Here is a 27753-nt window from a genome sequence, read left to right on the forward strand (position 1 = left end):
ATCTCTGGCGAGTACTGAAACACTCGCTCACATATTTTTGACGTGACAAAGTCTAATAAATCGATGAACGCCGACATCACGCACGAAAAAGTGTCCCGTTACGCACATGGTCCCGTTACGCTGTGTCCCGTTAACGCTCATTGTACGCTTGCGCCGCATCTATCTCTCTTCCACTCGATTGGAACAACCATCGATTTGACTTTTTCGAGGCACATTCAATTTGAAACACTCCCATTCGTTTCCTACTTTTCCGTTAAATAATTAACATATTTGAATTAATGAGTGCAAAGAAAAGTAAATTTAGCAATTAAATTGTAGATTTTATTTCACTCCTTCTTTGTATCCATACAAAATAGTGATAATTCAATAAAAATGATTCAATTTTATTCATAAAAGTATGCAATAATTTCATCAATGTTTTGTTATGACGTCACGTTAAACTATCGTCCGTAAACAGACTTTACAGACAACCAATTTTTTACTGAATTTTGGTAGATGTTTGAAAACAGTTTTTTTCTTTACTATATTGAGTGCATATATGCTTAACTCACTAATTATGAATTTTTTTATTCATTACCGTTCGTGACGAAATCATCGAGAAAGCTCCAACACACTTGATGTAAGCTTTTGGACATACGCCATTGCTAAGCACATGTATGTCTGTAGAAGAAAATGTGCTTAGCAATGGCGTATGTGCAAAAGCTTACATCAAGTCATGCACTCCCATTGCACAAATCTTTCGAAGATAATTCCAACACACTTGTCTCCAAACTTCTATCTTCTTGTGTTCGTGGAGGCATATCCTCCCACAGCACAGGGTGTGCCGACACTTGTGAAACGAATCACTCTACTTGAAGATCCATTGTGCCTGGTGATAACACGAGTGCCCTTCTTCACGCCTATCTTCACGAGAGCCCATCTGACCTCTGCAGTGTGCTCTTGCATGTCTGAACACGCGCGTGCTCGTAACTACTTTGTGGAGGGGGGGGGGGGGGGGGACACCAATCGCCGAAACTGATATCTAGTTCTATGAAGTAGTTTTGCCCCCCCCCCCCCCCCCCCCCGCCAGATGTCAGCTTTCATAATGGTTTACTAACATCGCTACACTGATTGTGAGAAGTAATGCTACTATGAGTGAAAATTTATTTTGGTAGCCACATATTATACCAGAAATTTTGCATCTCCTACTCATTTATATAGAAGATTTTTTTTTTACAAAACAGAATTAAGTTTTTTTTTTCGTACAGTTAAAATCATTAGTTATCAAGTAGTTAAATGATCATAAACATAAAACTTTGTATTTGAACCATTAGCCATAGTTATTTTTTTTTTTGCTAGTAGTAATGGGCCCGCTCAACAGATGGCACCACATGTTGCGAAAATACATGACTGCAGTTTCCACCGTAAGAGTCACACTTCTATATCTCTCTGCTTGTTCTACGCTCGTAAGCGCTTCCTTCATCATTTCATGCAGATTCATGACGCGCGCTAATTTCAACTGCGCGCGCTATCGCGCGCCTTTGTGACATTGGCCTTATTTCGCCAGCGAATTCCCCGGTGAAACTGCAAAAAAAAAAAAAAAAAAAAAAAATAACGGTTTCCTAACGTCGCAGGCGTCTGAAGGAGCGAGGTCGCTGCTTTCAGTGTTCTCTGCTGAAGTATTGAACGTGTCGAACTTTGCCGCCCGAAAATAACTGCGTCTGTAAAGTCGGTTTACGGACGATAGTTTAACGTGACAACGTCATAACAAAACATTGCTGAAATGTTTGCATACTTTTATGAATAACATTGAATCATTTTTATTGAATTAAAATATTTTGTATGGATACAAAGAAGGAGTGAAATGAAATCTACAATTTAATTGATAAATTTACTTCTTTTTGCACTCATTAATTCAAATATGGTTATTACTTTAACGAAGAGATTATTTTAACTATAACGTTTATACATGTTTGCTATTTAACTTCTTCCAATCTGAGTTATTCTGTTAAGGATAGGACGATGATAGGAAAAGTAGGAAACGAATGGGAGTATTTCAAGTTTAATGTGCTTCGAAAAAGTCAAATCGATGGTTGTTCCAATCGAGTGGAAGAGAGATATATGCGGCGTAAGCATACAATGAGCGTAACGGGACACAGCGTAACAGGACAAAGTGCGTAACGGGACACTTTTTCGTGCGTGCAGCCAGCGTTCATCGATTTATTGGACGTTGTCACGTCAAAAAAAAAAAAAAAAAAACAATTTTCACCTTTAATGTAGAAAGAACGCTGGTTACAAATTATCCAGGGATACTTCCGAAATTTGCGGTTTATCTCTGAACATTCACAGTACTTAGTTAACGTATTTTGAACATTAATAAAGATAATAAACTCATTACAGGAACAAAACTTTCATAATCTTGTTGAATATACCGCGAAAACCTTATTTTATTTCCTTCCGCGCTTTGTGGTTACCCTGTTTACAACGAAACACTCAACTCTTAAGTGCGAATAAGTAGTTGTACTACCTGGATCCATTTATCTGAGATTACTAAGAGCACTTAGTTTCATTCAGGTTAGTTCTGGGTTGAAAGATCCACAAATTTACTGCAATTTTTAACAGTGCCGCTTATGGAGCCTGATTGTAGGAACGTAAGATTACAGATCCTGATCGAACCAGACCATTCTCCAAGATCGGCTGTAAGTGACCTTGTATGAACACTGCGCCAGATCACCAATCCTTCCGCTGCTAATCGCACAAGAAGAAGGCTGCTTCAACCCAGAATCCAAGAAGTAGCTGCATTTTGACATGTTGAAACCAAGTAGATGTTAGGTTGAAAATGATCGCCCTTACTAAATCCTTAGGTATTTCAGCTATAAGCTTATTTTGGTTGAAAGTGCGAAAAGTGGAAATGAGCTTACTCACGCCAAACAAACAAGAAAAAAAAATTGGTTGTCTGTAAAGTCGGTTTACGGACGATAGTTTAACGCGACGTCATAAGAAAACATTGATGAAATGATTGCATACTTTTATGAATAAAATTGAATCATTTTTATTTAAATAATAAAAGAATAAATACTTGAAATTATACTAGTAATAAGATTTTTAAAATACAAGAATAATTAACCTTTATTGCAGAAATTGTTATTGTAATAAGCAATGAAAACCACATTAACTTTTCACTTCACTTTATAAACAGTCGACGAAACAGTTCACGTGTAGATGACTTGTAATTAATTTTAAAAACTGGCGTTTAGCTATAAAGTTTAAATATAATTATGAACAAGTTTTCATATAAATAAAGTGTAATCAAATATCTATCATCAATTATATGAATCATAATATTTTTTTAATCAATTGTAACAAAACCTATTATTACTGCACTCGCCGACAGCGTAACGGAACAATGAGATAACGGGACACAGCGTAACGGCACAATGTGCGTAACGGGACACTTTTTCTTGCGTGCAGCCGGCGTTCGTCGATTTATTAGACGTTGTCACGTCAAAAAACTAAAAGTCAGTCATGGGGACTGTCAACAGAAGTGAAAACTTAAAATGTGTAATATGAAATCATTTCTACGTCAAATGTACGCAATGATTTTGGTATTATATCACTAGAATGTCGGTGATGCGGACCCATAAGTTTTGCCCCTACCAATAATAACTTTAAAACTAGAAGAAATGAAGTTTTTTTTTATTGAAAGAAAAACAAATTATTAACTTAAATCTAAAAATAATCAACATTATCTCTAATAATTCAATAACCTGACATTTGAGAAATTTACAACGTAAATAAATAAACAAAAGAAAAAAAACATAACTTCAACATATTAACTACCTACCTACTAAAAAAATTATTCAATACTCGCAATATGTACCACACAATAACGTTACAATTTCCTTGGAAAGTAAAGATAAAATTAAAAACCTGTATTTTTAAAAATATAATAAATAAAGTTTTATCCTTGAAATATAAAAAAAATAACACGTCACGTGACCATGTCGATGACGACTAACATGAATTTATTATCTTTGAAAGATTTGTGCAATGGGAGTGCAAGACTTGATGTAAGATTTTGGACATACGCCATTGCTAAGCACATGTATGTCTGTAGAAGAAAACTAAAAAAATACCCAAAAGACAAAAACAAAAATTAAGCAAAAAACTGCTGTTTTCAACAGGATATAAACACCACATAATATTCCATAACAGGAATTTGGTGAACAAACAAAGAAAAACAAAGAAAAATGGACTAAGAGAACGAAAAAAAAACCCCACAAATGATGACATCACAAAACTATTGAACCCAAAAAAATTCAGCACAACAGTTGAAACGAGACAAAAACAGGACAAAACGAAAAGACCAAACAAACACAATAATTTTCCAAGACAGAAGAGAACGAAAAAAAAAAAAAACCCTACAAATGATGACAGTACTATTTGCTTAATTTGTGTTTTTGTCTTTAGGGTATTTTTTTAGTTCTCTTCTACAGAAAAAGTGCTTAGCAATGGCGTATGTCCAAAAGCTTACATCAAGTTACATGAATTTACTCCCTATTCAGACCTTCCTATAGAAGTTTTCACTTCAAGAAAACCCGACTGGAATGAACCGAATGCCGACTCGGCGGAGCAGCTCAAAAGAGTCGTGATTCGGGAATTTCCCGACACAATTCCCTCGCCGGTCGCGGACTTTCGGCGCGGCGCTCAGGCTCTTGTTCTTTCACAACGACGCTCTTAGCGGCTTGCGCCAGTTCTGCGTCACGTAGTTAGTTAGCTGTGACGCCAGCAGGCGTCGCGAGCGCTCCCGGTTTCGCCACCAGGATACCGCGGGGGAGTGGGGGTTGGCCTTGGTGCTAGGTACGGGCAGACGTTACGCCATTAGCCCGACTCTCATAAGTAGAGACCGGAAAAATTCGCGTATTCATTTCGCGATTTGCTAAAATGCAAATAATTGTACATTTATGAAACTTCTGCAGTTGGTTCACTGTTGACCTGGAGGACTGTTGGGTCAATTACAGACCCTCAGTCAAAGCGGTATCGAATCACGGGTCTCCCAATTGAGACTCCTCACAAGTCAGTAGCCTATGAACAGCTGACGTTTGCCCGCGCGTGCACAGGATCGTGGAATCTATGCTGGAGGTCATAGAATCCGCGAATTTTTCCAGTCCCTACTCATAAGTAGAGACCGGAAAAATTCGCGGATTCATTTTGCGTTCTGCCAGAATCCAAACAACTGTACCTTCATATTACTTCTGTTATTGGCTCACAGTTTATCTGAAGGACTTACAGCCAATGCAAAATCTTCAACCATACAAGTATCGAATCACAAGCATCCCAGTTGACGGGTCTCACAAGTCAGTAGCCAATGAGCATGTGGCATCGGCCCGAGTATGTAGGGGATTGTGGAGTCCATCCTAGAGGTCTTTGAAATCGCGAATTTTTCCGGTCTCTAGTAAAGATGTGTAAAGTCCGGGCAACGCCAGGTACTTCAGCTAGTTACAGAGCAGTTTGTACAGGTCAAGGCCAAGTGAATAACCACGACGGTCTTCCTAACCGATGTACAAAAATTTTTACGCTGTGTGGCTAATAATAACTACATCCCAGAAAAAAACCACGAAATTTTTTAGCATTGGCTAAAATTAAAAACAAAACCACCTTTCTGTGTATGTGGAGCACTCTGGGAAATAATGAGAAACTTTTATCCAAACAAGTTTTAAATAAAGACCAAGCAGTTAGGTAAACATTTGAAAATTCGCTCAAGAATGTAGAGGATTGTGGAAGTTACCTTCAGAGGTTATCAGGTCATTGAACACGCAACTTTATGTTAAATCCTTAGGAATATCTGCTAATATATTTCCTAATTCTAGAAAGCTGCTTGATTGTTACCGATAGTAAGGCGACACTTCCTGAGTAAAACACCCACACGCATGAGAAATGGTAAAAAAATAGGCATTACTGGTACTTTCTTATCACGAAGACTACATACAGAAAATGAAGAAGCAAAACTGATGTGAGTGTTCATACGACTGTGAATTGTGGACGGACACGAAATGAATTTGTGATATTTCCTGTTCTCTACGTTTTAGGTAGAGATACTGCCATTACGAAGCTTACATGATAACTACGGTAGACGTACTCGGGATATATCAAACTGTTCATTGGCCACCACGTGTGTTGGAAGACCTCCAACCCTTTCACTTGGACGACACGGAATTCTCACTCCTGAGATACCAATGGATGGTGTCCTGCCAAATTTGCATTATTACTTGCAGTGACGTTAAAATTTCCAAGTTGCATGCTAGTGTCAGAGCAGTGTCCGTCCGTCTCGGAGTGGGTACTCCTGGGGCGGGTTCGTAGAGCTACGAGCGTCCACACACCAAGAACGGGACCAACACCACGTGGCCTGGACTCTTTGAGAAAACCTCAGGGAGAATCCCCCAGTCAAAGATTGGCAGAGACCGGAAAAATTCGCGATTTTAATGACCTGTAGGATAGACTCCATGATCCTCTACGCACGCGGGAAAATGACATCTGCTCATTGGTTTACTGACTCGTGACACCTGTTAACTAAGACGCTAGTGATTCGATACTTTCTTTTGTTAAAGGGTATTCATTGGCCGAGTGTCATTCAGATAAGTTGTGGCCCAATCACTGATGCGGTAAAAAGGCAAACGTTTTTGGATTCTAGCCTATCGCGAAAGGAATCTAAAGATTGGCCACCCCGTTACTACTGCCTAGATCATCCACGGCGCTTTGGGGCTCTTCCAGTCCTGTCAGCCCGCAAGCCGACGTAGTAACAGCCCCTGTTAGGTCTGCGAACTGGAGACCCGCAGGTCAGACAGTTGTTTTCCTACCCGGAGGCCGGTTCATCCTTCTGTCTTCCCTCCCGAATCCGCGGCCTTACAGGGTAGTTTAAGGAGTCGACCACCAGTTCTGTATCTGAACATTCCAGAGCTAGTAAACGAAGACAGAACTGTGTAAGGTATAGCTCCCACTTTTGATCGGAGAAGGTGTTAAAGAGCTTCAGTCATGACCAGACCAGAGGCCACCATCCCAGCATAGTCACCACCTCGGCCCCCTGCCTCACCAGACAGTTGGCTGTGTCCTCAGCACTGCTGGCGCCTACATTACACTGGGACCCCTCAATCACCCAGTGAACGCGTGGTCCGGTGGAGGCCTATCCAACCCCTGCCAGCTGTCCAGGCTAGTACCGGAGCTGTGTCGTCGCTCACCACGTCGACTCCGCATCGGGCTAGGGAACCCTTGAAGCCTGCTACAAGCGATCGAAGCACCACCACCAAGTACGAGTCCTACCCAATCGGAATCCAGGAACTTGGAGGAAACCTCAACGGGACACCATTCAATATTTCTTGGATTCTTCCCGTACTACTACCAACTTGGCGTCTATACGTAGGGACCGGAAAAATTCGCGGGTTCAATGACCTCCAGGACAGACTCCAATATCCTCTACACACTCGGGAAAATGCCAACTGTCCGTTGGCTGCCGACTCGTGAGTCGTCTCGACTGGGTGGGCCTGTGATTCGACACTTCTACGAGTGAGGGTCTCTAATTGGCCCTCAGTCCTCCAGATTAACAGTGAAGCAATGACAGAAGCAGCACTCAGGCATAATTATTTGAATTTTGGCACAACGCGAAATGAACCCGCGAATTGTTCAGGTCTCTATACTATACGTAGAGACCTGAAAAATTCGCGGATTCATTTCGTGACATGTTTCAATTCAAATAATTATACTTTAGTTCTGCTTCTGCCATTGGTTCCCGGTTAATCTGGAGGACTGAGGGCCAATTAGATGCCCTCACTCGTGGAAGTGTCGAATCACAGGCCCACCCAGTCGAGACGACTCGCAAGTCAACAGCCAATGTACAGGTGGCATTTGCCCGAGTGTGTAGAGGATAGTGGAGTCTATCCTGGAGGTCATTGAACCCGCGAATTGTTCAGGTGTCTATGCTACACGGCACGGGACCGCACAGGGCCCGGGGAACCAGCGCAGGGCAGACAGCCCCGGGTCTCGGGAGACGGGAAAGTCGTCCCCTCTCACCGCGCGGACGGCGGGAGTCACGACGCCGGACCGCGGCGGTCACGGGTGACTTCACATCGGGTCCAGCGGCGTCGTCTCCGCTGGACCGCGGCGGCCGCGGGGATGTCGCAACTTGGTCCCCTCCAGCACGGGACACACACCCGCGACCCGGCTCCAGGGCAACCGTTCCAGCGCACGCATTCCAGCGGACGTTACCCAGAGACGAGTTATCTCCGGGCAAAAGCCCGGCCTGGCCTATAATTCAAGGCAGTTATGAAATTATTTATTGTAGCTCTGTGTCTTGTGATGGATAGGTACTTATATTTTCGGTATAAATGTAAGTAACTACTGCAAAGTTGTAAATTTGGTTACGTTTATTTAATAAGATACAGTTCATTCCGTCTTAATTAGCAGGGGAAAAAATATTTTTTTTTTATTATGAGTAGGATAACTTGGGGTGGATTTAGTAAATGTTATTACAATTTGTAGACCTGTGGTAATTATTTCAATCGGAAAACGTATTCAGATTTGCGTATCCTCCTCCTCCTAGAACTGAACCCGTGAGGGTGAACTAGGCGCACTACTTTGTTATTATCAACCAAGCATGAGATGGATGGTACATGCTTTGGTTGATTTGGCCTTTTGTTGGTCGCTTTCGCCTGGTTGGATGGTGTTCACACACCATTCTGTTGGCCTTATCCAGAATAACTTATACGTCTGGTTACAACGCCGTGCCTGCAGGTCCAGATAAGCTTTGGCAATCGAATTAAAACGTGTATACATTCCTTTTCCTTTGTTGCGACCTCGAATAAGAAACGGCGGTGGTTGTTAAGATAAACTTTGCTGGTCGAACCTTGTGGAATCCCTCGCACGTCCCTGCGACAGGACGGTTGCTTGTACTTGCCGTGGCAACTTACGAGGGCACCGATTCCACTGCCACCTGGTGTCTCTTTTCTTTTTCCAGCTTGTCTTTCCCGTAAAACCATTCCTTCCCGACTTCTGCCTCGCTGCAGCTCTGTTCCTTCACCTGCTCTCGTGTTCCTTCCTTCTCTTTCTTGACCCAACACTTTGTCTTCAGTCGGGTAAAGTAGTCAAATCCAGACATCGCAAATACTTTAAAAACTCCTTGGTGATCAGCTGTTTAGACCCACACAAGATGTCATTCCTAAAGCTTTGTGTCCTTCGCCTCCCTTGTTTTGGTCTTTTGGTTGCCTGATGCACGTAGGTCAGTGACTACATTCACGTTACCAGAGACAGCAGAAAGACCGTAAAAAAAATTATAACGACCTTTCTAATATTCGAGTATTTTAAAAACATTTTCTCGGCTTCTGGGTGTGGGCCGTGTCAGGTAATCGTCTCGCGACGTTTCGGCAGTCATTGCAGCTGCCATCATAAAGGTTGACAGTCAGAACTTTAAAATTGATAGCAAATCGTTTTTATAATGTCAACGTCTGGAGCCCAAAAACAATGACCCAACATGGACTGGAAACATACTTATAATTTTGGTCGTTTGAGTAATTTTGGTCGTTTGAGAAAGACATGATATTATTGTTACCGCTCTTAAGCAAATAACACTGCCGTCAACCGGCAGTAGTGAGCAAAGGAAACAAGACACGTCGCTCGGAACTCCTCGTCTTGGAACGAGCTGGTGCTAACCGCGACATTTTCCAGCTGTGTTGCAATATGATTATTGGATCTAAATTCTACAACACGTGTCTAACAAAAATATAACTAATGCTTTGTATGATACTCTACATTTGACAAAAGTATTACTGGGTTTAGACATCTAATTAAATTTGTTTGCAAAAAAAAACTATAGGGTATGGGTAGAATTTTTTTTGGGAAAAATTTATAAATAATAAAATGAAATCACTCTGACAACTATAAAAGTGAAAAAAAACCACCTAGCAGTAACGTATGGCCTTAGACTGGATATCACTGCTTAAGCAACTGACATTTGTTTGAATGATAGCCGCTTTGGTTCTAAGTCTTTGTTCAACTGGACTGAAAGAACTTAGGAAAACCGTAAAAACCATGGGAAAAAAAACCCAAGTTTGCAGGTAAATAGTCTTGAGTAGTAATGCGCGAATGTCACCTGACGATACTCGCACAAAGAAAAGAAAATTCTGTTGTTTTACACAAAGATTCTTTGGAAACCATTTGCCAAGATATCTCGTAATAGCACAAGAATTATATTGTAGCTTTGTACAACACACGACTATGGTTAGTTTTGCATATGTGTGAAATACGTTTTCCGAGACAATACTGAGCATTTATTACGCAAATTAGCGCATAATTTTATATTTTAATTAATATTTCATCCGAACATAATTTTTTTAAACCATAGATCTAATAATCAATAATTAGACTTCATATTGTTTTATTAAGCTTATTAATACTGAAAAGTTAATAATGCAATGGTTTTCAAATAACTTTAACTGTTGGAGGTACTGGGACATTACAAAGCATAAATGCCTGTGTAAGGCTCTGAACCCATTATTACGGCAAACACTATTTTGTTGTGATACAGATGTTTTCATGTATATGTACACATTTACAAATATTTGTTACTAACTGCCCGACCCGGCTTCGCACGGCTATACTAATGGAAAAAAATTAAGCCACATCTCCCATTTACAGAAATGGTAAATAAAAAAAATTCACTGAAAATTTATTACTATTCTGTATAATGTACCGGAGAGAAAATGAATAGCACCGATGGTTTCCCGACTCGTGCACGCAACGTACAACTGATGTACCCGTACTTCACTACGGCAGTCTACAGGCAGATCACTCTTGCGCCGCTCATTATACATGCCCCTCCTTGTGGGTACGCCACTGCCGCGCGATGCCCGTTGCCATGGAGACGCAGAAGGCACGAAAAATGCAAAATCCTGTTCTCATGCAGACAAAGTACCCACTGTTGCCTGGTTTTAACCACCCATGGGATCTAATTTTCGGAAAATGGTATCCTGCGTAACATAAGGAACATTACTGTGAAATTTCAAGTCTGTAATATATATATACTTGAAAAAAAGGGCAATAAAAACAAATTAAACACAGAGAGAGGAAAAAAAAACAATAGTTTAGGTTTGCGATTTAAAGTGATAAAAAGTATTTAAATACTAATTGAACTCTTATGAGGGTACTGATTGCTTCGTTGTTAATATCACAAGGGTATTTTTTTTCTTGTATGGGAAAATTAAGAATGATAAGGCATCTAGTGCGTGGCAACAATGTTAATAGGCAATAGGAAATAAACTTCTAGCGCCTGCGGCATTGTCAACACACACTTTGTACGTGTACTGCATGTTGTATCTAACCCCCTCCAACGCATTTTATTCTCAATTGGACTTTTAGTAAGGATCCCTAATGTTATTGATAATATAATATAGCCTATAGCCTTCCTCGATAAATGCACTATCCAACACTGAAATAATTTTTCAAATCGGACCAGTGGTTCCTGAGATTAGCGCGTTCAAACAAACAAACTCTTCAGCTTTATAATATTAGTATAGATTTTACATAAATATTTCAGTTCCATTTACAAAAAAAAATTACTGTATAGGTTTGTAACCAATTAGCGGGAAATAAATGTCTGAGAAAGGTGTGTGGTCAAGGGTAGTAACCTAACATGTGTCACATATATGTTGTTATATGCATGAGACTCGTCAAAGTCAAATTAGTGCAATAACACCTAAGCCATACGCAAAACCATCATGATGCAAGTATTATTTAACAGTGATATAAGCGTATAAGCATTAACCTTTATCATAGCAAAAAAAAATCCATCTAAATGGGTAGAGACCGGTAAAATTCGCGATTTCAATGACCTGTAGGATATACTCCATCATCCTCTATGCATGCGGGAAAATGAAATCTGCTCATTGGCTACTGACTCGTGATACCTGTTAACTGGGACGCTAGTGATTCGATACTTCAATTGTTAAAGGTTTTTCATTGGCCGAGTGTCATTCAGATAAACTGTTGCCCAATCACTGATGCGGTAAAAAGGCAAACATTTTTGGATTCTAGCCTATCGCGAAAGGAATCCGCGAATTTTTCCGGTCTCTATAAATGGGAAAGGGAGGTATGGAGTCGTTCTAATTTTAAATGTTAAATCATTAACATGGTAAATACTGCACTAAATTTAAACACTTGATAGTTTAACGAGTATTAAGTATTGCTCTAAGTAGGTATGAATAGCATGTGAATGAGACCAGAATAAAGTACAATTGTAGGCAGTGGGAGTTCAGCCAAATTGAAAAGGCCTTGTTGGGATACGACCGTAACCTAACTCGTGGAACTTATTCCAGAACGAGTCCAAACCGAATTCCAGTAAGGAGACAAATCAGCAACCATTTTAATAAACGGTGCCCTGCGCGAGGCTAGAAACTAGTTCGAACGCATTCTAGTGGACGTTTCAGATCCATCGATACATTTTTTACGGCAAAAATCCTAGAAAATGCAGCATCATTGCACAAAACTTTGAACCGTCTTTATAATTTATTAATTACTTTTTGACGCGACAACGTCTAATAAATGATGAACGCCGGCTGCACGCACGAAAAAGGATGACTCATTGTCCCATTAAGCGTTTTTTTAATAGGCCCCGTAATTTTGGAGTTTAGTTGTTACAATACTAATACTCTGCATGATATTAGTAGAGACTGGAAAAAAATACGAGGCATCGATTAGCTTCGGGGTCTAGGTACACTCGGGAAAAAAAAGAACGGCGGTTAATTGGCTGCTGACTTGTGCGCCGTCTCAATTGGGTTGCCTGTGATTTGTCTCTCACTGGCCCGAGACTCGTGCAGGTGAACGGCGAGCAGCGCAATGCGGTCCGCGGACAATACACGAGCGTGGACGTGCGGGGTGACTGGGAGCCACACGTACCTTAGAAACACACAACTTAGAACAGTCACAACTTATACAACTCGAAATTAAATCCACGTAACTTAGAACTGTCATAAGTTAGAACGATCATAACTTAGAAACACAAAACGAGGAATCACACAATTTAGAAACGTCGTTACTTAGAAAGTCATAACTTAGAACTATCAAAACTTAGAAACACACAACTTAAAACTGTCATAAATTAGAAACACGTAACTTAAAAACACGCAACACAGAACCACACAACTTAGAAACGTCGTAACGTAGAAACTCATAACTTAGAACTATCAAAACTTATAAAATCACAACTTAGAACTGACATAACTTAGAAACACACAACGCTGAACCACATAACATAGAAAAGACACAACTTAAATCAGACAAAACTTGGAAGATTCTATCCTGTGTGTTTCTAAGTTGTGTGTTTCTAAGTTTGCGTTTCTACATTGTGTGTTTCCAAGTCGTGTGTTTCTAAGTTGTGTGTTTCCAAGTCGTGTGTTTCCAAGTTGTGTGTTTCTACGTTGTGTGTTTCTAAGTTGTGTGTTTCCAAGTTGTGTGTTTCCAAGTTGTGTGTTCCTATGGTGTGTGTTTCTACACTGTGTGTTTCTAAGTTGTGTGTTTCTACGATGTGTGTTTCTACGATGTGTGTTTCTAAGTTGTGTGTTTCTAAGTTGTGTGTTTCTACGATGTGTGTTTCTACGCTGTGTGCTTCTACGCTGTGTGTTTCTACGCTGTGTGTTTCTAAGTTGTGTGTTTCTAGGTTGTGTGTTTCTACGATGTGTGTTTCTAAGTTGTGTGTTTCCAAGTCGTGTGATTCTAAGCCGTGTGTTTCCAAGTTTGCGTTTCTACATTGTGTGTTTCCAAGTTGTGTGTTTCTAAGTTGTGTGTTTCTAAGTTGTCTGTTTCTAAGTTGTGTGTTTCTACACTGTGTGTTTCTAAGTCGTGTGTTTGCGAGTCGCGGGCGGGACTCACCAGAGGATGATGGAGGCGTAGTAGCCGGCGGCGCGGTACTGGCCGCCCCAGGAGAAGCCCTCCTGCGCCAGGCTGAAGTACTCGGCCACGGTCAGGATGGGGAAGGGCAGCCCGCGCACCAGCGAGTCCTTGTAGCAGCGGCCCATCTCGCGCGGCCCGCGCCACGAGAACCGCTCGTTGAACCTGATGTCCTCTCCGCCCCCGCTGCTGCCCCCGCTGCTGCTGTTAGCCGCGCCGGGCAGCGCTGCGGACAAGTCCCGTCCACGTCACTCGCCCGCCGTCCGGGATATTCCATCCACCGTCCATCCCGACTGGCACGTACAAGCTTGAATATTATCTTCCAAGCCTTCCAATACCTTGTCGTCAACCGCATTATGTACTGACGGGCTCCTGGCCTGTAAGCGCCCGCGAGGAAATGACTACCAACTGTCTCGTGATAAGGGTTGACTTGAGCCAGCCAATTGTAAACAAGAAGAGGAAGTGTTTATCCAATCACGTGTAACCCACCAAAATACATGACCTCGTTATGGACCAATGGGCCACTCTCTAAAAAGGCCTGATTATGTACATATAGGTAAGTTGTATTCCTTAATAAAAAAATATTATTAATTTAGTTGACCAATATGAAATTCAGTAATGAAACTCACACAAAAAACATCACGAACCTTTTAAAACAAAACAAAAATTGGTTGTCTGTAATGTCGGTTTACGGACGATAGTTTAACGTGACAACGTCATAACAAAACATTGATGAAATGATTGCATACTTTTATGAATAAAATTGAATCATTTTTATTTTAATAATAAAAGAATAAATACTTGAATTATACTAGTAATCAGATCTTTAAAATGCAAGAATAATTAACCTTTATTGCCGAAATTGTTGTTGTAATAAGCAATGAAAACCACATTAACTTTTCACTTCACTTTATAAACAGTCGAGTGGACGAGAGATATATGAGGCGCAAGCGTACAATTAGCGTAACGGGACAATGCGCGTAACGGGACACTTTTTCGTGGGTGCAACCGCCGTTCATCGATTTATTAGACGTTGTCACGTCAAAAAAAAGACTACCGAAAAACTGTATTATTGTTTGTTTAAATATAATTAAATATAACAAGTTTTCATACAAATATATTGTAATCAAATATCTATCATCAATTATATGAATCACCATAATTTTTTAGTCAATTGTAACATAACTGCACTCGCCGACAGCGTAACGGAACACAGCGTAACGTAACCATGAGCGTAACGGGACAATGTGCGTAACGGGACACTTTTCGAGCGTGCAACCGCCGTTCATCGATTTATTAGACGTTGTCACGTCAAAAAAAAACTACCGCAAAACTGTATTATTGTTTGTACGCCAGGTTGCGATAAGATTCAAAATGATTCCGATATCCTTTCATGGCTAGTTCCAAACTGAATTTAGCTTTGATATTAAAGTATCCTTTTGTTAGGGTTGCATCTTTGAAGGACACATCCTTACTGTTCGGAAACAGTGAATGCACCGGGATGGCAGATCAAAACGCTAGTCAGTAAAAACACTATGGTCAGGGTTATTAAAAATAATGTGGATAAGGGCTAAGTGATTCATATTATTAAAGCAAAACTGTTACACGTCATTAAATTATTGTTAATTACTGCTAGAATTTGCGAAAGTTTTTTCAGACTTTTCAACGAGTAATTTACTTCAATTACACAATGAGCTCTCCTTAATTTCAGATAACTACGTCTCCGTAGACACTGCCCTGGATTAAAATTTAACCAAACTAAGTTTCGTTGTAACCAATGTTCACAAAAAAAAATTGGTTGTCTGTAAAGTCGGTTTACGGACGATATTTTAACGTGACGTCATAACAAAACATTGATGAAATTATTGCATACTTTTATAAATAAAATTGATTAATTTTTATTGAATTATCACTATTTTGTATGGATACAAAGAAGGAGTGAAATTAAATCTTATTGATAAATTTACTTTTATTTTCACTTATTAATTCAAATATGTTTATTACTTTTAGGAAGAGATTATTTTAACTATAACTTTCACATATGTTTGCTTTTTAACTTCTTTCAATCTGTGTTATTCCGTTAAGGATAGGGCGATGATAGGAAAAGTAGGAAACGAATGAGAGTGTTTCAAGTTTAATGTGCCTCGAAAAAGTCAAACCGATGGTTGTTCCAATCGAGTGGAAGAGAGATAGATGCGGCACCAGCGTACAATGAGCTTAACGGGACAATGTGCGTAACGGGACAATGAGTCATCATTTTTCGTGCGTGCAGCCGGCGTTAATCGATTTATTAGACGTTGTGACGTCAAAAACGTTAAAGACTTAAGAATGCTTTTCTCTAGATTTAACAGGTTTTTTCTAATATTGGTAGTACACCAAGATTATTCTTGTGGATATGTGTTCAAAGTTAAATAGGTGAACTCAGATGCTCGGACTTACTACTATGTGGCCATCATAAACTCAAGGTGAACGTTATTATAAGTCAACAGAATAATTGGCTTAATGGTGCAGAGCTAATGGCAAAGAAATTTCTTGCAAGAGGATGGCCGCTACATCAACTATTCCACAGACGCTCAAAATTACTGCAATTTCACAGCGAATGGAGTTCCCACCCACCCGCGCCCGCATGCAAACGAGCAAACGTCTGACGCAATGGACGCAGGGCCAGCGAGTGTGGAAAGACGGAAGAACCATTATTAATTTTTTTCTGTTTACTGCGGGCAGAACGTGACCTTTCATCACACGGAACAGGCTTTGATTACAACCTCGAGTCTTGTTATCCACCTACTCCCTTCCTTGGTAGAAAAAAGGGGGGGGGGGGATTTGTTTTTCCAGTCCTAACATCGTTACAAACCTGCGAACTATACTGTTTTTTTTCCGTGGGATTATTTTTGGCCTAATTGAATCAATGACTGGCTCACAGGTCATGAATAACCTTTTTAATATCTGACTACTTCTTTGGTTGAGTGCGGGAAAATATTTGTATCTTCGACGTATCGTCTTGTCTTGTAGCAGCCATCTGCAAGTGCGACTAACCGAACAGGGATCGTTCTGCAGATTAACGGCTTGTTGGGAAAGGGGGGAACTAAAGGGGAATAGCTCTTACTATTGTTAATTCCTTTAAAGATGGCTGCAACAAGACATACCGAAACGTCGGGTACTTCCATTATTTCCACCGGGTATGTCTTCAACGCAGAAGCCACGAACGCCCACGATCCAAATTGCAGAGTATCTGGCATAGTATTTTTTACACTACAATTATTTTTTTTTCGTACCGCTTCCTATAGCCTTTAGTCTCGTTAGAAGCGACGTCACGGATTTGTGAAGAGTTTTTTTTCTTCACAGTCGTTGATTGCGTTGGAGGTTGCTGTGAACATTGCTTATTTATGTTTCCTCGTGTGGGTACTATCGCTTCTCTGACCAACACATGGTATCGGATAGGATCGCCTTGGCATTGCAATATTTTTTGGAGTGCAATCAACATCCAAGCTCCCGCTATACGGAATTTGGTCAACGATTTCGCGAATGAAACGGAAATATGTAACAACCACGGTGCTGCTATCTGTGGCGGTTGGCGCGAACTAGAGTTTACACGTACAAAAGGAAAACTTTATAGTATTAACTGTTTAATGAATTTTAATGAGATGGGCAGTATTTTAATAATATTACTGGTCGAAAATCAGACCCAAAGCCTGTATTTATTGTTTTTTTTTCAAGTCTTTTTCGCCTTTATCGGCGCCTTTTCAATATATAGTTTAAAATTCCGGTCTGTTAATCACATGATTCGACAGTCGACGTATCTGCTCCGGCAGCGAATTCTAGCGGCGGGTGCTGAAACTATTTAATATTCGTGTCCAGAAATATAGTTGAAAATACAATTTGCGTACATTTATCACGGTCGGCACTGTTTTAGAGAATTTTTACTTTAAATGTTGCATCCGAGTTTTGTGTTGTACGTGTAGTTTCAACATGAGAACAGACGAATGCAGACAAGAAAACTTGGTCAACGCAGAAAATATAAGAACACAGAGATGAAGACAACCATATATTATGGACAACACAACAACAACAACACAGTTTCCTATGTGTATGGACCGGAAAAATTCGCGGGTTCAATGACCTGTAGGATGAACTCCATAGTTCTACGTACACTCGGTCAAATGTGACCCACTCATTGGCTGCTGTCTTGTGAGACGTCCCAACGTAGCAGCCTGTGATTCGATACAGCTTTGGTTGGGTGTTTCTCATTGGCCCAGAGTCATCCAGGTGAGTTGTGAGCCAATAACAGAGGCTGCATTGAGGTATAACTATTTGTATTATAGCCTATCGAGAAATGAACTCGCGAATTTTTCCGGTCCCTACCTATGGGGTAAAAAAAAAAAAAAAAAAAACAGTTTCCATGACAAACAGTGCCAAACAACAATGGCGTATGTCTAAGAAGTTAGGTTGAAACAAAATTCCACATTGCATGAATCAGTTAAAGAGAGTTGTTATTATTATTTTTATTATGGTGGGAAGCGAATGATTAGACCTGTCACCAAGAGTGGGTGACTATTCATTGACCCCAAGTCAGATACCCGTATTATCTGTGTTCGTTCATTTTCGGACTTCTTTTTCCCCTTAGTAAATTTTAGGTTAGGTGTGTTAATTCTCGCAAAATTTTGGTTCTAATTTCTTCTCCTCCCCTACATTTTATATGATGAATTTGAGTTTTGCACGAGTACGCGATTGAAAATAAAAATAAAGGCTGTAGTTGTTAAGCGTGTTACATATATAAAGAGAAAAATCATTGTTAAAGAACTTAAATTCTCGTAAAAAAACTGTTTTCCTCTCCCACCCTCCCGAGTCTACGTTTGCGCGCGTCCAGGTAATCAGAACCTAATTTAGTTCTTTGTAGGATCTTCATCATTGTTATTTTAACTGTTGTCAAATCATGAAGAAATCATTAACTATCGCAAACTGATAATTTTTTTTTTTACCGCGAAGTAGTCGCACGAGCAAGCGGTGAACTTCGGTTGTGTTCGGGACTGCTCGGGACCCGAGGCGGTGTTGCCATTCTTTGAATCCTGTACACTCCTGCGCAATCAGTGCATTCCCTTGCATCCCGCATGTATATGCCCAGGGTTTTACCTGGGCCCAGCTTAGTATGGTTATAAACCTAGTTTCGTGATATGGCAGTTGGTAATGGCTGGCCAATCCCCGCACAAAGCGCACAACTCTGACTCCTCCCGAATACTCTAGGTTTTTAGTTATATTAGGAAAATAAAATTGTATGTGTAGGTGTGTGAGAGAGTTTGAGAGTGTGTAATCATATGTGAGAATGTGTGAGAGAGTGTGAGAATGTGCGGGAGTGTTCTAGTGTGAGAGATTTTGAGTGATTGTAAGAGTGTGAGAGTGTGTGAGAATGTGTGAGAGAGTGTGTTAGTGTGAGAGTGTGTGAGAGTGCTAGAGTGTGATAGTAAGTATGCGTGAGAAAGTGCGTGAGAGAGTGAGTTTGTGTGAATGTGTGAGAGATTTTGAGTGATTGTAAGAGTGTGAGAGAGTGCGAGAGTTCTGAGAATGTGTGAGGGAGTGTGTTAGTGTGAATGTGTGAGAGTGCTGGAGTGTGAGAGGATGTGATAGTAAGTGTGTATGAGAGAGTGCGTGAGAGTTATTCATTTTATTCACGCATAATTTTATTTCTAACCAAGGTAAGGATAATCGGAAAAAATAAACAATCTTTTATTTTGTTGCTGGAAAGATATTCAGGGAAAGGTTTACAAATAACTTTAAGAATTGGAGGTACTGGGACAACACAAAGCATAAACGCCCGGGTAAGAATCTGAATCCAGTACTCCTGTGATACAGTTTTTTCTTAATTTTTTTTTCATTTTTACATTTTAAAAAAAAATGACAGTGTCGGCACTGTTACAGGGCCGGGCATGCCGGAATCCTCAGGAATGACAAGCCCTGAAGCCACAGGGCGACCCCAGAGCGGCCCCGCTCACCTGTGAGGGTGACGTTGACGTGTTCCAGGCCGACGTAGGCGCCCAGGCCGGCCACAACCTTCTCCCGCGAGAAGGCCTTGTAGGAGCCGACGATCTCCGCCGAGCCCACGTGCCAGCCCGACCCGTGCCTCGCCACTGCAAGCACACGGAACAACCAGGGAGATGCACAAGTGCTACCACTTACAGCGGATAACTGAAACTCACGCGAGATGTGACGCTATCTATCGGGTGCGTCCATAACTACCTGCAAAAAATTGGTTGTCTGTAAAAACGGTTTACGGACGATAGTTTTAACGTGACGTCATGACAAAACATTGATGAAATGATTGCATACTTTTATGAATAAAATTGAATCATTTTAATTGTAATAATAAAAGAATAAATACTTCAAATTATACTAGTAATCAGATTTTTAAAATGCAAGAATAATTAACCTTTATTGCCGAAATTGTTGTTGTAATAAGAAATGAAAACCACATTAACTTTTCACTTCACTTTATAAACAGTCCAGTGGAAGAGACAGGGTGTCCAGCAAACCAGGATAGAAAAATTCCCTGACTTTTCCAGGTTTTCCAGACAAAAATGAAAATTTTTCCAGAAAAATTCAGATTTTCAGATTAATATCTTTCAGAGATTTCTTAAATGAAAGTAACAAATCATTTGCAGTTGAGTGACCCAGAAATGCAGAGTTGTAATATCGTGTAGCAACAGCTTACTTTTCCTTGTCCCAGAATCTGACATAAATATCCATTTGTTGCATTTGAGCAACTTTGTTTAAACTTTCATCAAAAGCAACAAAAATATGATGACAGTCAACAACATTATTTAACATTTCCTTTTGAAAGTAAGGAGCAAGGCCCGCCGACACAATTGTGTATGCTAATTTGGTTTTCTGTAATTGCATTCCTGCAGCTATTTCACTATCTAGAAACATTATTTTGAATAAAGATACACTATTGGCAGCAGACCTAAGAGAAGAATGCTGCATAATGGCATTCAAACACCACAAAATTTTTGATTTTGTAACACTGTCTTTCCTTGAAATATTGTTCAAAACCTCGAGAACTCACAGACTGGGATCTGCTAGGCAAATCACTATTATGAGCTTTGAGATGATTTGACGTTACCTGACGAATGAAATTGTTCATTAGAGGCTTGTCCATCGAATTTGCTTGTGGTAACTTTAGACACAGCAGTAACTGATTTGAAAAAAATACCAACTGACTTTGAAGAATTCACTGCATTATTTGCACGTTGGGGTTTTTGGCCTTTCATGAGGCTTGAAAGAGCTTGTTTGTCCATATTACTGAGGGAAACAACAGTCTTGCATAATTTACAAAAAAAAATTAAATTTATCGCCCGGCACTTCCGCGCACCAACTAAATGCTGGGTCAAGTAACCATGTAGGATTGAACAATATTTTCTTGAATTTAATCATTATTCACCGAAATTGTAGAGGCCTAGTCACAGCTCCAGTAAAATCTAGCAGAAAGACCGCGAAAGATTCGCAATAAACAAAGCGTAAGTTTGTATGCACATCGCTACAGTGTAAAGAAATATGCTACATTTTATAACTTCCTAAGATCACAGCACTAAAATTCATAAGTATTTTGGCTATGATTAGAGTACAAAAATTTCCAAAATAATATTTGTATCTTTCAAAGAAAATTATGTTTGGCAATCTGAGATAACTGACGAAACGTGTAAACAAACGGAGGAAACTGCAGTAATGGTGCCGGTGGTCGGTTCGGCCAGCTTCGGTAACCTTCGGGTACACTCGAGAACCGCCAAAAGTATGGTATGTTGTAACCCAAAATATGGTACAGTAGCAATATATTAGGCAGACTAACTATGAACAGTAGCTTACAAGTTTACAAACTATGGTATTATCTGCCCCCTTCCTAACGTTGGGTGCGGTATTATCAAAATACAATATGCATGTCATACATACGGTAGGTATTTATAGACTTCATGAAAGCAGCACGCTTGTATGTCGCAAGTCCAGATACGTAAAGGAAAACATTAGTTTAAATATGATTTGATTTGTCAAATAGTAAAACTAAAGAGTGAATTCTGTAAAATATTGAGAACAACCTTCATGATAAGCGAGTGGTTAGTGGTTTTGGTCATTTCCAGAACTTTCACAATTTTCCCTGACTTTTCCCTGACTTTTCCCTGACCCCCAAAATTCCCTGACTTTTTCAGGTTTCCCAGGTTTTCCAGGTTGCTGGACACCCTGAAGAGAGATAGATGCGCCGCAAGCGTACAATGAGCGTAACGGTACACAGCGTAACGGAACAATGTGCGTAACGGGACACCGCGTAACGGAACAATGTGCGTAACGGGACAGTGTTTCGTGCGTGCAGCCGGCGTTCATAGATTTATTAGACGTTGTCACGTCAAAAAAAATCGTGATAGAGGTTCTAGTACGACGTTTTATTTTCGTAATTTTAATTTATCTAATTGTTTACTAATTACTTAGTAAAAGGCGTGTACAGCTGACCGTATAGGATAACCACATATATTCTCTCTGTTTTATTCTTTCGTTCATTTATCACGCTCGCTTCTATTTTGGGGTCGGGGGGTCGTATAATCACACAAAGAGGAGAAGGAAAACGAGCCCAGCAACGTATATGGCATAGTGCTCTATTTATATCTCTACTCTCTGTCCTTTCCGCGTCAGAAACGTTTCACAACAATGTTTCACGTAAACGTTGCATTAAAATTCGGCCTTGAAATTTTACTATCATCGCGCCCATAGAAATTTCACTTCAATAATAACTTATTACAATATCACGCGAACTTCTAACCTGTAAATCACGCGATAATGATGCGCCATGTAGATTGAAGTAGTATTAAAATCGATGCTCTTGAGTCAGTTACGGACCTCCCACCTCTTCGCGTTGAGCGCACGGATGCGGTATCGTAGCTTCAGCCAAGAGTCCGAACGAAGAAGCAAAACATTTCGTTCCTTGTCCGCAAGGCTTACGCAAAGCCAGCTAGCTCCCACCGCCCAAACAATTCACGCGACCAGCTAATTAACGTTACGAGCGCTGCGAGACGCATGCGAGCGGCGCCTGGAAAGTAGGCCGAGCATTCCGCCACGCCGCGCAGACGTGGAATGCGGGAAGCATCGCCCGCTGCCCCAGGCGCCGTTCCAGGCAACAACGGCGCGGGTTACGCCAGGGAAAATAACAGCTCTGGACACCGGGGATCGAAATTAGCGGATAATAAAACTGACCGCAAGAATGTTTACATTTAGGAGCGAGTAGGTTCTCGGGAAGGACAACCTAACATTACATAACACTAAACAAACAGCGAAATGAACTCGACATTTCTGTGCATTAGAGACATACTGACTATCTTATCCAACATCTTCAAATGCCTTCTCCAACACATTCAAACTTTCCTGTCTCTCCTCTTGCCAGGTACACTGGGTCAAGGTGACGTTATTTCAGTGGCTGTTGCTCCGTCATTATCTCTTCCAAAAACTTCCAAAATTACCGTCTTACCACTTACCAGGACCTCTAACTCTAGGTAACATTCTCAGTGGCTGCTGCCTTCAGACTACCCTCTACAACACATAACAAATTTCCATTATCTCCCCCATATAAGGAGCACTGATTCCAGGTGACTTGATCTCAGTGGCTGATGCCCTTTTTATACCCTCTCAAACACCTTCAAAATTCCTGTGGCCCCTCTTGCAAGGTGACGTCATTTCTGTGGCGACTGCCTTCTGACTACCTTCTCCAACACATTCAACTTTTTCTGTCTTCTGTCTTGCCAGGGTACTGAATCCAGAAGTCATTATCTTAGTCTCAAACTACTTCCAAATTTATAAACAATTAATTTTTAAAGTGTCATTTAAAGTAGCAGTGTGAATACTAAAATGTGAGCTTATTGGCTTTGCAAAAGTTATTTGAATGTATCGAAATTTTGCAGAAGTGATTGGTGTTTCGCTCGGTGGGTGGGTGGGTGTATTAGTTGTTCGTATCGCTAATAACTGCTTCTCACGCGGAAGCAAATTTGAGATATAACTCCACAGTGGCAGTGAGCAGTGACGATAGTGCTGCTCAGCCCGTGGAATAACTGAACTAATTAGAATTAACAGGCGGGCCTTCCCACAAACTGAAGCTGAAGGTTGGCATTCCTGGTTTGCACCGAGATTGTGTAACTATTCCAGGCTGTGCATCACAGACCTGGGGAAAAAAACATAAATGAAACTATTGATTACACAATCAGCTAAAAGATATAGCGTGTTGATCCCCCAGATCCCAATAGTTCCCAATAATTTGCCATTATAATTGAAAAAAACAAATCATTTAATGCTCTCTACAGAAATATATTGCATTAAACTCATGTAACTTTTTTTATAATTCATTTTCCCTCTTTATTCACCTCCCTTTGGATACAATTCTGAAGTATACGAAGACAAAGTCACGGGTAAAAACAAAAGCGTGTTGTAAAATCAGATACTTAATAATTAATAAAAATTTCAAAAGGCTTACGCATAACGAATTCAGTACACATAATACTAAAAAGTTTTTGTTATGAATTAAATGGTTTATACATCTGACAGTTTATTATGTCTATTTCTTTAGTAAAGATTTTTGGAACGAATCACATACTCTTTCTTAAAATGGTAAAATGTCAGGAATACCCTAAAGATCGGTAAGCAAAGATATATTTATTGTTCGTAGTATTGGATATTTTACTTTTTATAATAAAACAAGTTCGAAATTGTTTACCGTTAGGGTTTTTAATTTCGTAAACTGAAAATACCTGCGAAATAACTCTTAACACATGTAATCCGTGCTTACTTTGGTATCCTGCCCTTAATTATAATTGGTGCAATTGATTTTTATTCATAAATCGAAAGAACACTTTCTTGCACCCGTTAGGGATGGAATTCCGTGAAACATTTTAACGCTGTTCATGGATGTAGCTTACCTTTGCTTGAATAGCCTCAGATATGTTAGGGACAAGCTTGGTTTTATGGTTAAATAAAGATATAAGAAGTCTTCCTTTTTTCAACTCTTAGCCAATTAATTAAGAAAAGAATGTTAGAGACGCATGACTTGCATGTCATTTAAGCTACGTTTTCTAACGTTCCATTTTATTAGAGTTGGTGATATACCTACCTCATCTTTAGCCTCTTACGAAATAGAAATGGTAAAACTTTGCCGTTCGTTTTTTTATAATTATTAATACATACTCACTATCTAAACATTTACTTGAATAGCTTCAGAGAAATGTAATTATTAAAATATTTTGATTCCCTTAGTGAAGGTATTTAGAAAAATAATTTATCCTCCATTTATTATCGCTAGCTTCGTTTACTTCGAAGATATGTGATCTATATTTAAATATAGTTACCCATAATTAACCCTATTATGGGTAAACTTTTGTTATGATTTTAAAACCTACGTGTTGATCCTGTTAACGGCCTACCTCTGTTACAATTTTTATTTTTTTCTAAACCAGTTATGTAGTAAAGACATGATCGAGTACCAAACATCTACACATACAAAAAAAAATGTTGTATTTTATATATTAATAGGATTTTTAGCGTCGCAAAAAATTCATTGTTCAATTTGGAAAAAAGGTTAGAACGTATAATATGGTACTTTTAAGTTAATTTTCACCTGATGATGAACAGTTGTGACGATACCTGAATGTAAATTAACCAGTAAAGAAGTACAAAACTTAAATAAGCCTAGCTTATGCAATCTAGAAACAATATATGATATTTGTCAGCAGTGTGTGTAAGGTCTAGCTTAGTGCATGAAACAGCACAAACTGGACTTGCCTCCTCTAGTTATTGTATTATTGTAACCCACGCCGAATTCATGATTGCTTTCTTATAATCTTCTTGATTGCCAATGGCTAAGGATTATGTTTTGTGAGCGTAATGGTTACGAATAGATATCTCTAAATGGAAACCCTTCACGAACACATTTTTTTTTTCGGTCAACGCTAATTCAAAGACATTAAACCTTCACATATATGGCAGTGGTCTAACAACATGATGTGCGTAAGTTTGCTAATGTCTCATCAACCCGGAAAACTTTCTCCTTTGGTCGGGGAGTTTCGATCGGTTCCGCTAAACAATCCCGTAATTGCTTCATCGCACGCCATTGATCTTATTTGCAGCCATGTTACCAATTATTATTTTTGAGCCAATATTTTAGCATGGTCGCTCACCTTGACAAGCAAGGTAGAATGCAATGTCCATTACTTACACTGAACACTGCTGCATTTTGAACACCAATTGAAAATTAAATATACTTTAATATATGAATGAAGATTAGGTTGCTCAGGACTAATGCAACGTTAAATATATTGAATAGTTCTTTCAAAAGTTTACTTAATAAAACATTCAAGATTTGGCTGATTTTTGAAGTGAAACTTCTAATGCGACTTCCAACAAGGTTGCGTTAAACGTTTAACGCTCCTGGGGAGGGGGAATAGAAAGAGACAGAGCGAGAGTGAATGCGTGTTTCATAGACACATAAATAGTGAGTGTGTGTCATTTCTCTATGTCCACGAGGTCTCGCCGCGTCAATTTTCTCCTTGGGGCGAACCCGTCCGCTTAATTAAATAAACAGCTTTTATCGTTGAATGATTTCATGATTTATTTTAGTTTGATTTGATACAATATGATTTCACTAAAAATTAATTTCTACCCTTCCTATTTTCATTTCCACATTACGAAGTTTCACTTCTTCCGCGCGGAGGGACTCCACGCACTATTTTCGTCCTCAGCATTAACTGAACAAATAGTCCAAGAGCAGACGACTGATTTAGGGAATGTATTTTAGGCAAGATGAAATAATAAAGAAAACAGTATTTTATCAATGGGTGAAACTGCAATCGTAAGTCAGGCAGATTATTTGCGGTTACTTCGTTATTGCGCAGCCTATGAACTTTTGCAAAAAAAATAATATATATTTTGAAGGCAACTTGAAATTTTTTAAATCTTTTATTTTAGCATATATTTAATCCAGAAATAAAAATCTCAGACTTTTTTGGGGTATTAACGTATGTTTTCAATATAGTTAGTTTTCAATATAGTTCAAAGTTTTAAATATAGGTACCCAAAAATATACTTAAGGCATAGTAAAATTTTATAGCACGTTTATTAATTAATATTGAAAATACTTGTCAATCGCCAGACGAATTGAAGGTTTTTTTAATAACTCCCTGACGCAATAGCGAAATAACCGCAAAACCTCTGCTTGACTCAGAATTACATATACACCCACTGATGAAATACTGTTTTTTTTTTAATTTCAACTTGCCTTAAAATACATTCCCTAAAAATTCGTCGTCAGCTCTCCGACCAAAAGGGCAGAGGGTAGTTCGGTGACCGCTGTGGCCAGAGCTTGGAGCCAATGAGGAAAGGGCTGCGAAATGGGCTCAACCAATCAGGCAGGACTCAACTACACCAGCACCGAGTAGCCTGCCATACAGCTCGAAGCCCAACCAAACTGTACTTTTTTAATTTTTGTACATGGAACATAAATAAATATTCGTGTAGAATTTCATTTTCATGAAAACAACTAACTGTATCACCACTGTTTCCTGAATAGCTTTCCAGCATTTCCAGAATAAAACAAAGTAAAACTTTCCAGTATTTTTTCCATAGTGTGAAAAATTTATGCTTGAATGAAACCTTAATTGAAATATAAAATTATGCGATAATTTTCGAAAAAAATTGTAAATATTATTTCGTAAAAAAAACACATTCCATGTATTTAATTCTTTCATAGCCATGTGTTGTACAAAGTTACACTACTTCTTAGAAACAGGTTTCCAAAGGAATTTTTTATAAAAGTACAGATTCTTTTCTTCTTCT

At 39.5% G+C, this 27753-nt stretch overlaps 1 protein-coding gene across 1 annotated transcript in view; it reads right to left on the reverse strand.

The window, feature by feature from the left end:
* The window catches only part of LOC134538792 (dual oxidase maturation factor 1-like), a 112793-nt gene that overhangs the window by 34492 nt on the left and 50548 nt on the right, over nt 1-27753 (reverse strand). Inside the window, exons 3-4 of the mRNA XM_063380284.1 lie at nt 19896-20030; nt 13891-14134 (exon numbers count right to left, since the gene is read on the reverse strand). Of these exons, the coding sequence (XP_063236354.1) occupies nt 13891-14134; nt 19896-20030 (379 nt within the window). The remainder of the gene's footprint in view (nt 1-13890; nt 14135-19895; nt 20031-27753) is intronic.

Source organism: Bacillus rossius, chromosome 14, assembly GCF_032445375.1.
Source record: "Bacillus rossius redtenbacheri isolate Brsri chromosome 14, Brsri_v3, whole genome shotgun sequence".
Classification (NCBI taxonomy): Eukaryota; Metazoa; Arthropoda; class Insecta; order Phasmatodea; family Bacillidae; genus Bacillus; species Bacillus rossius.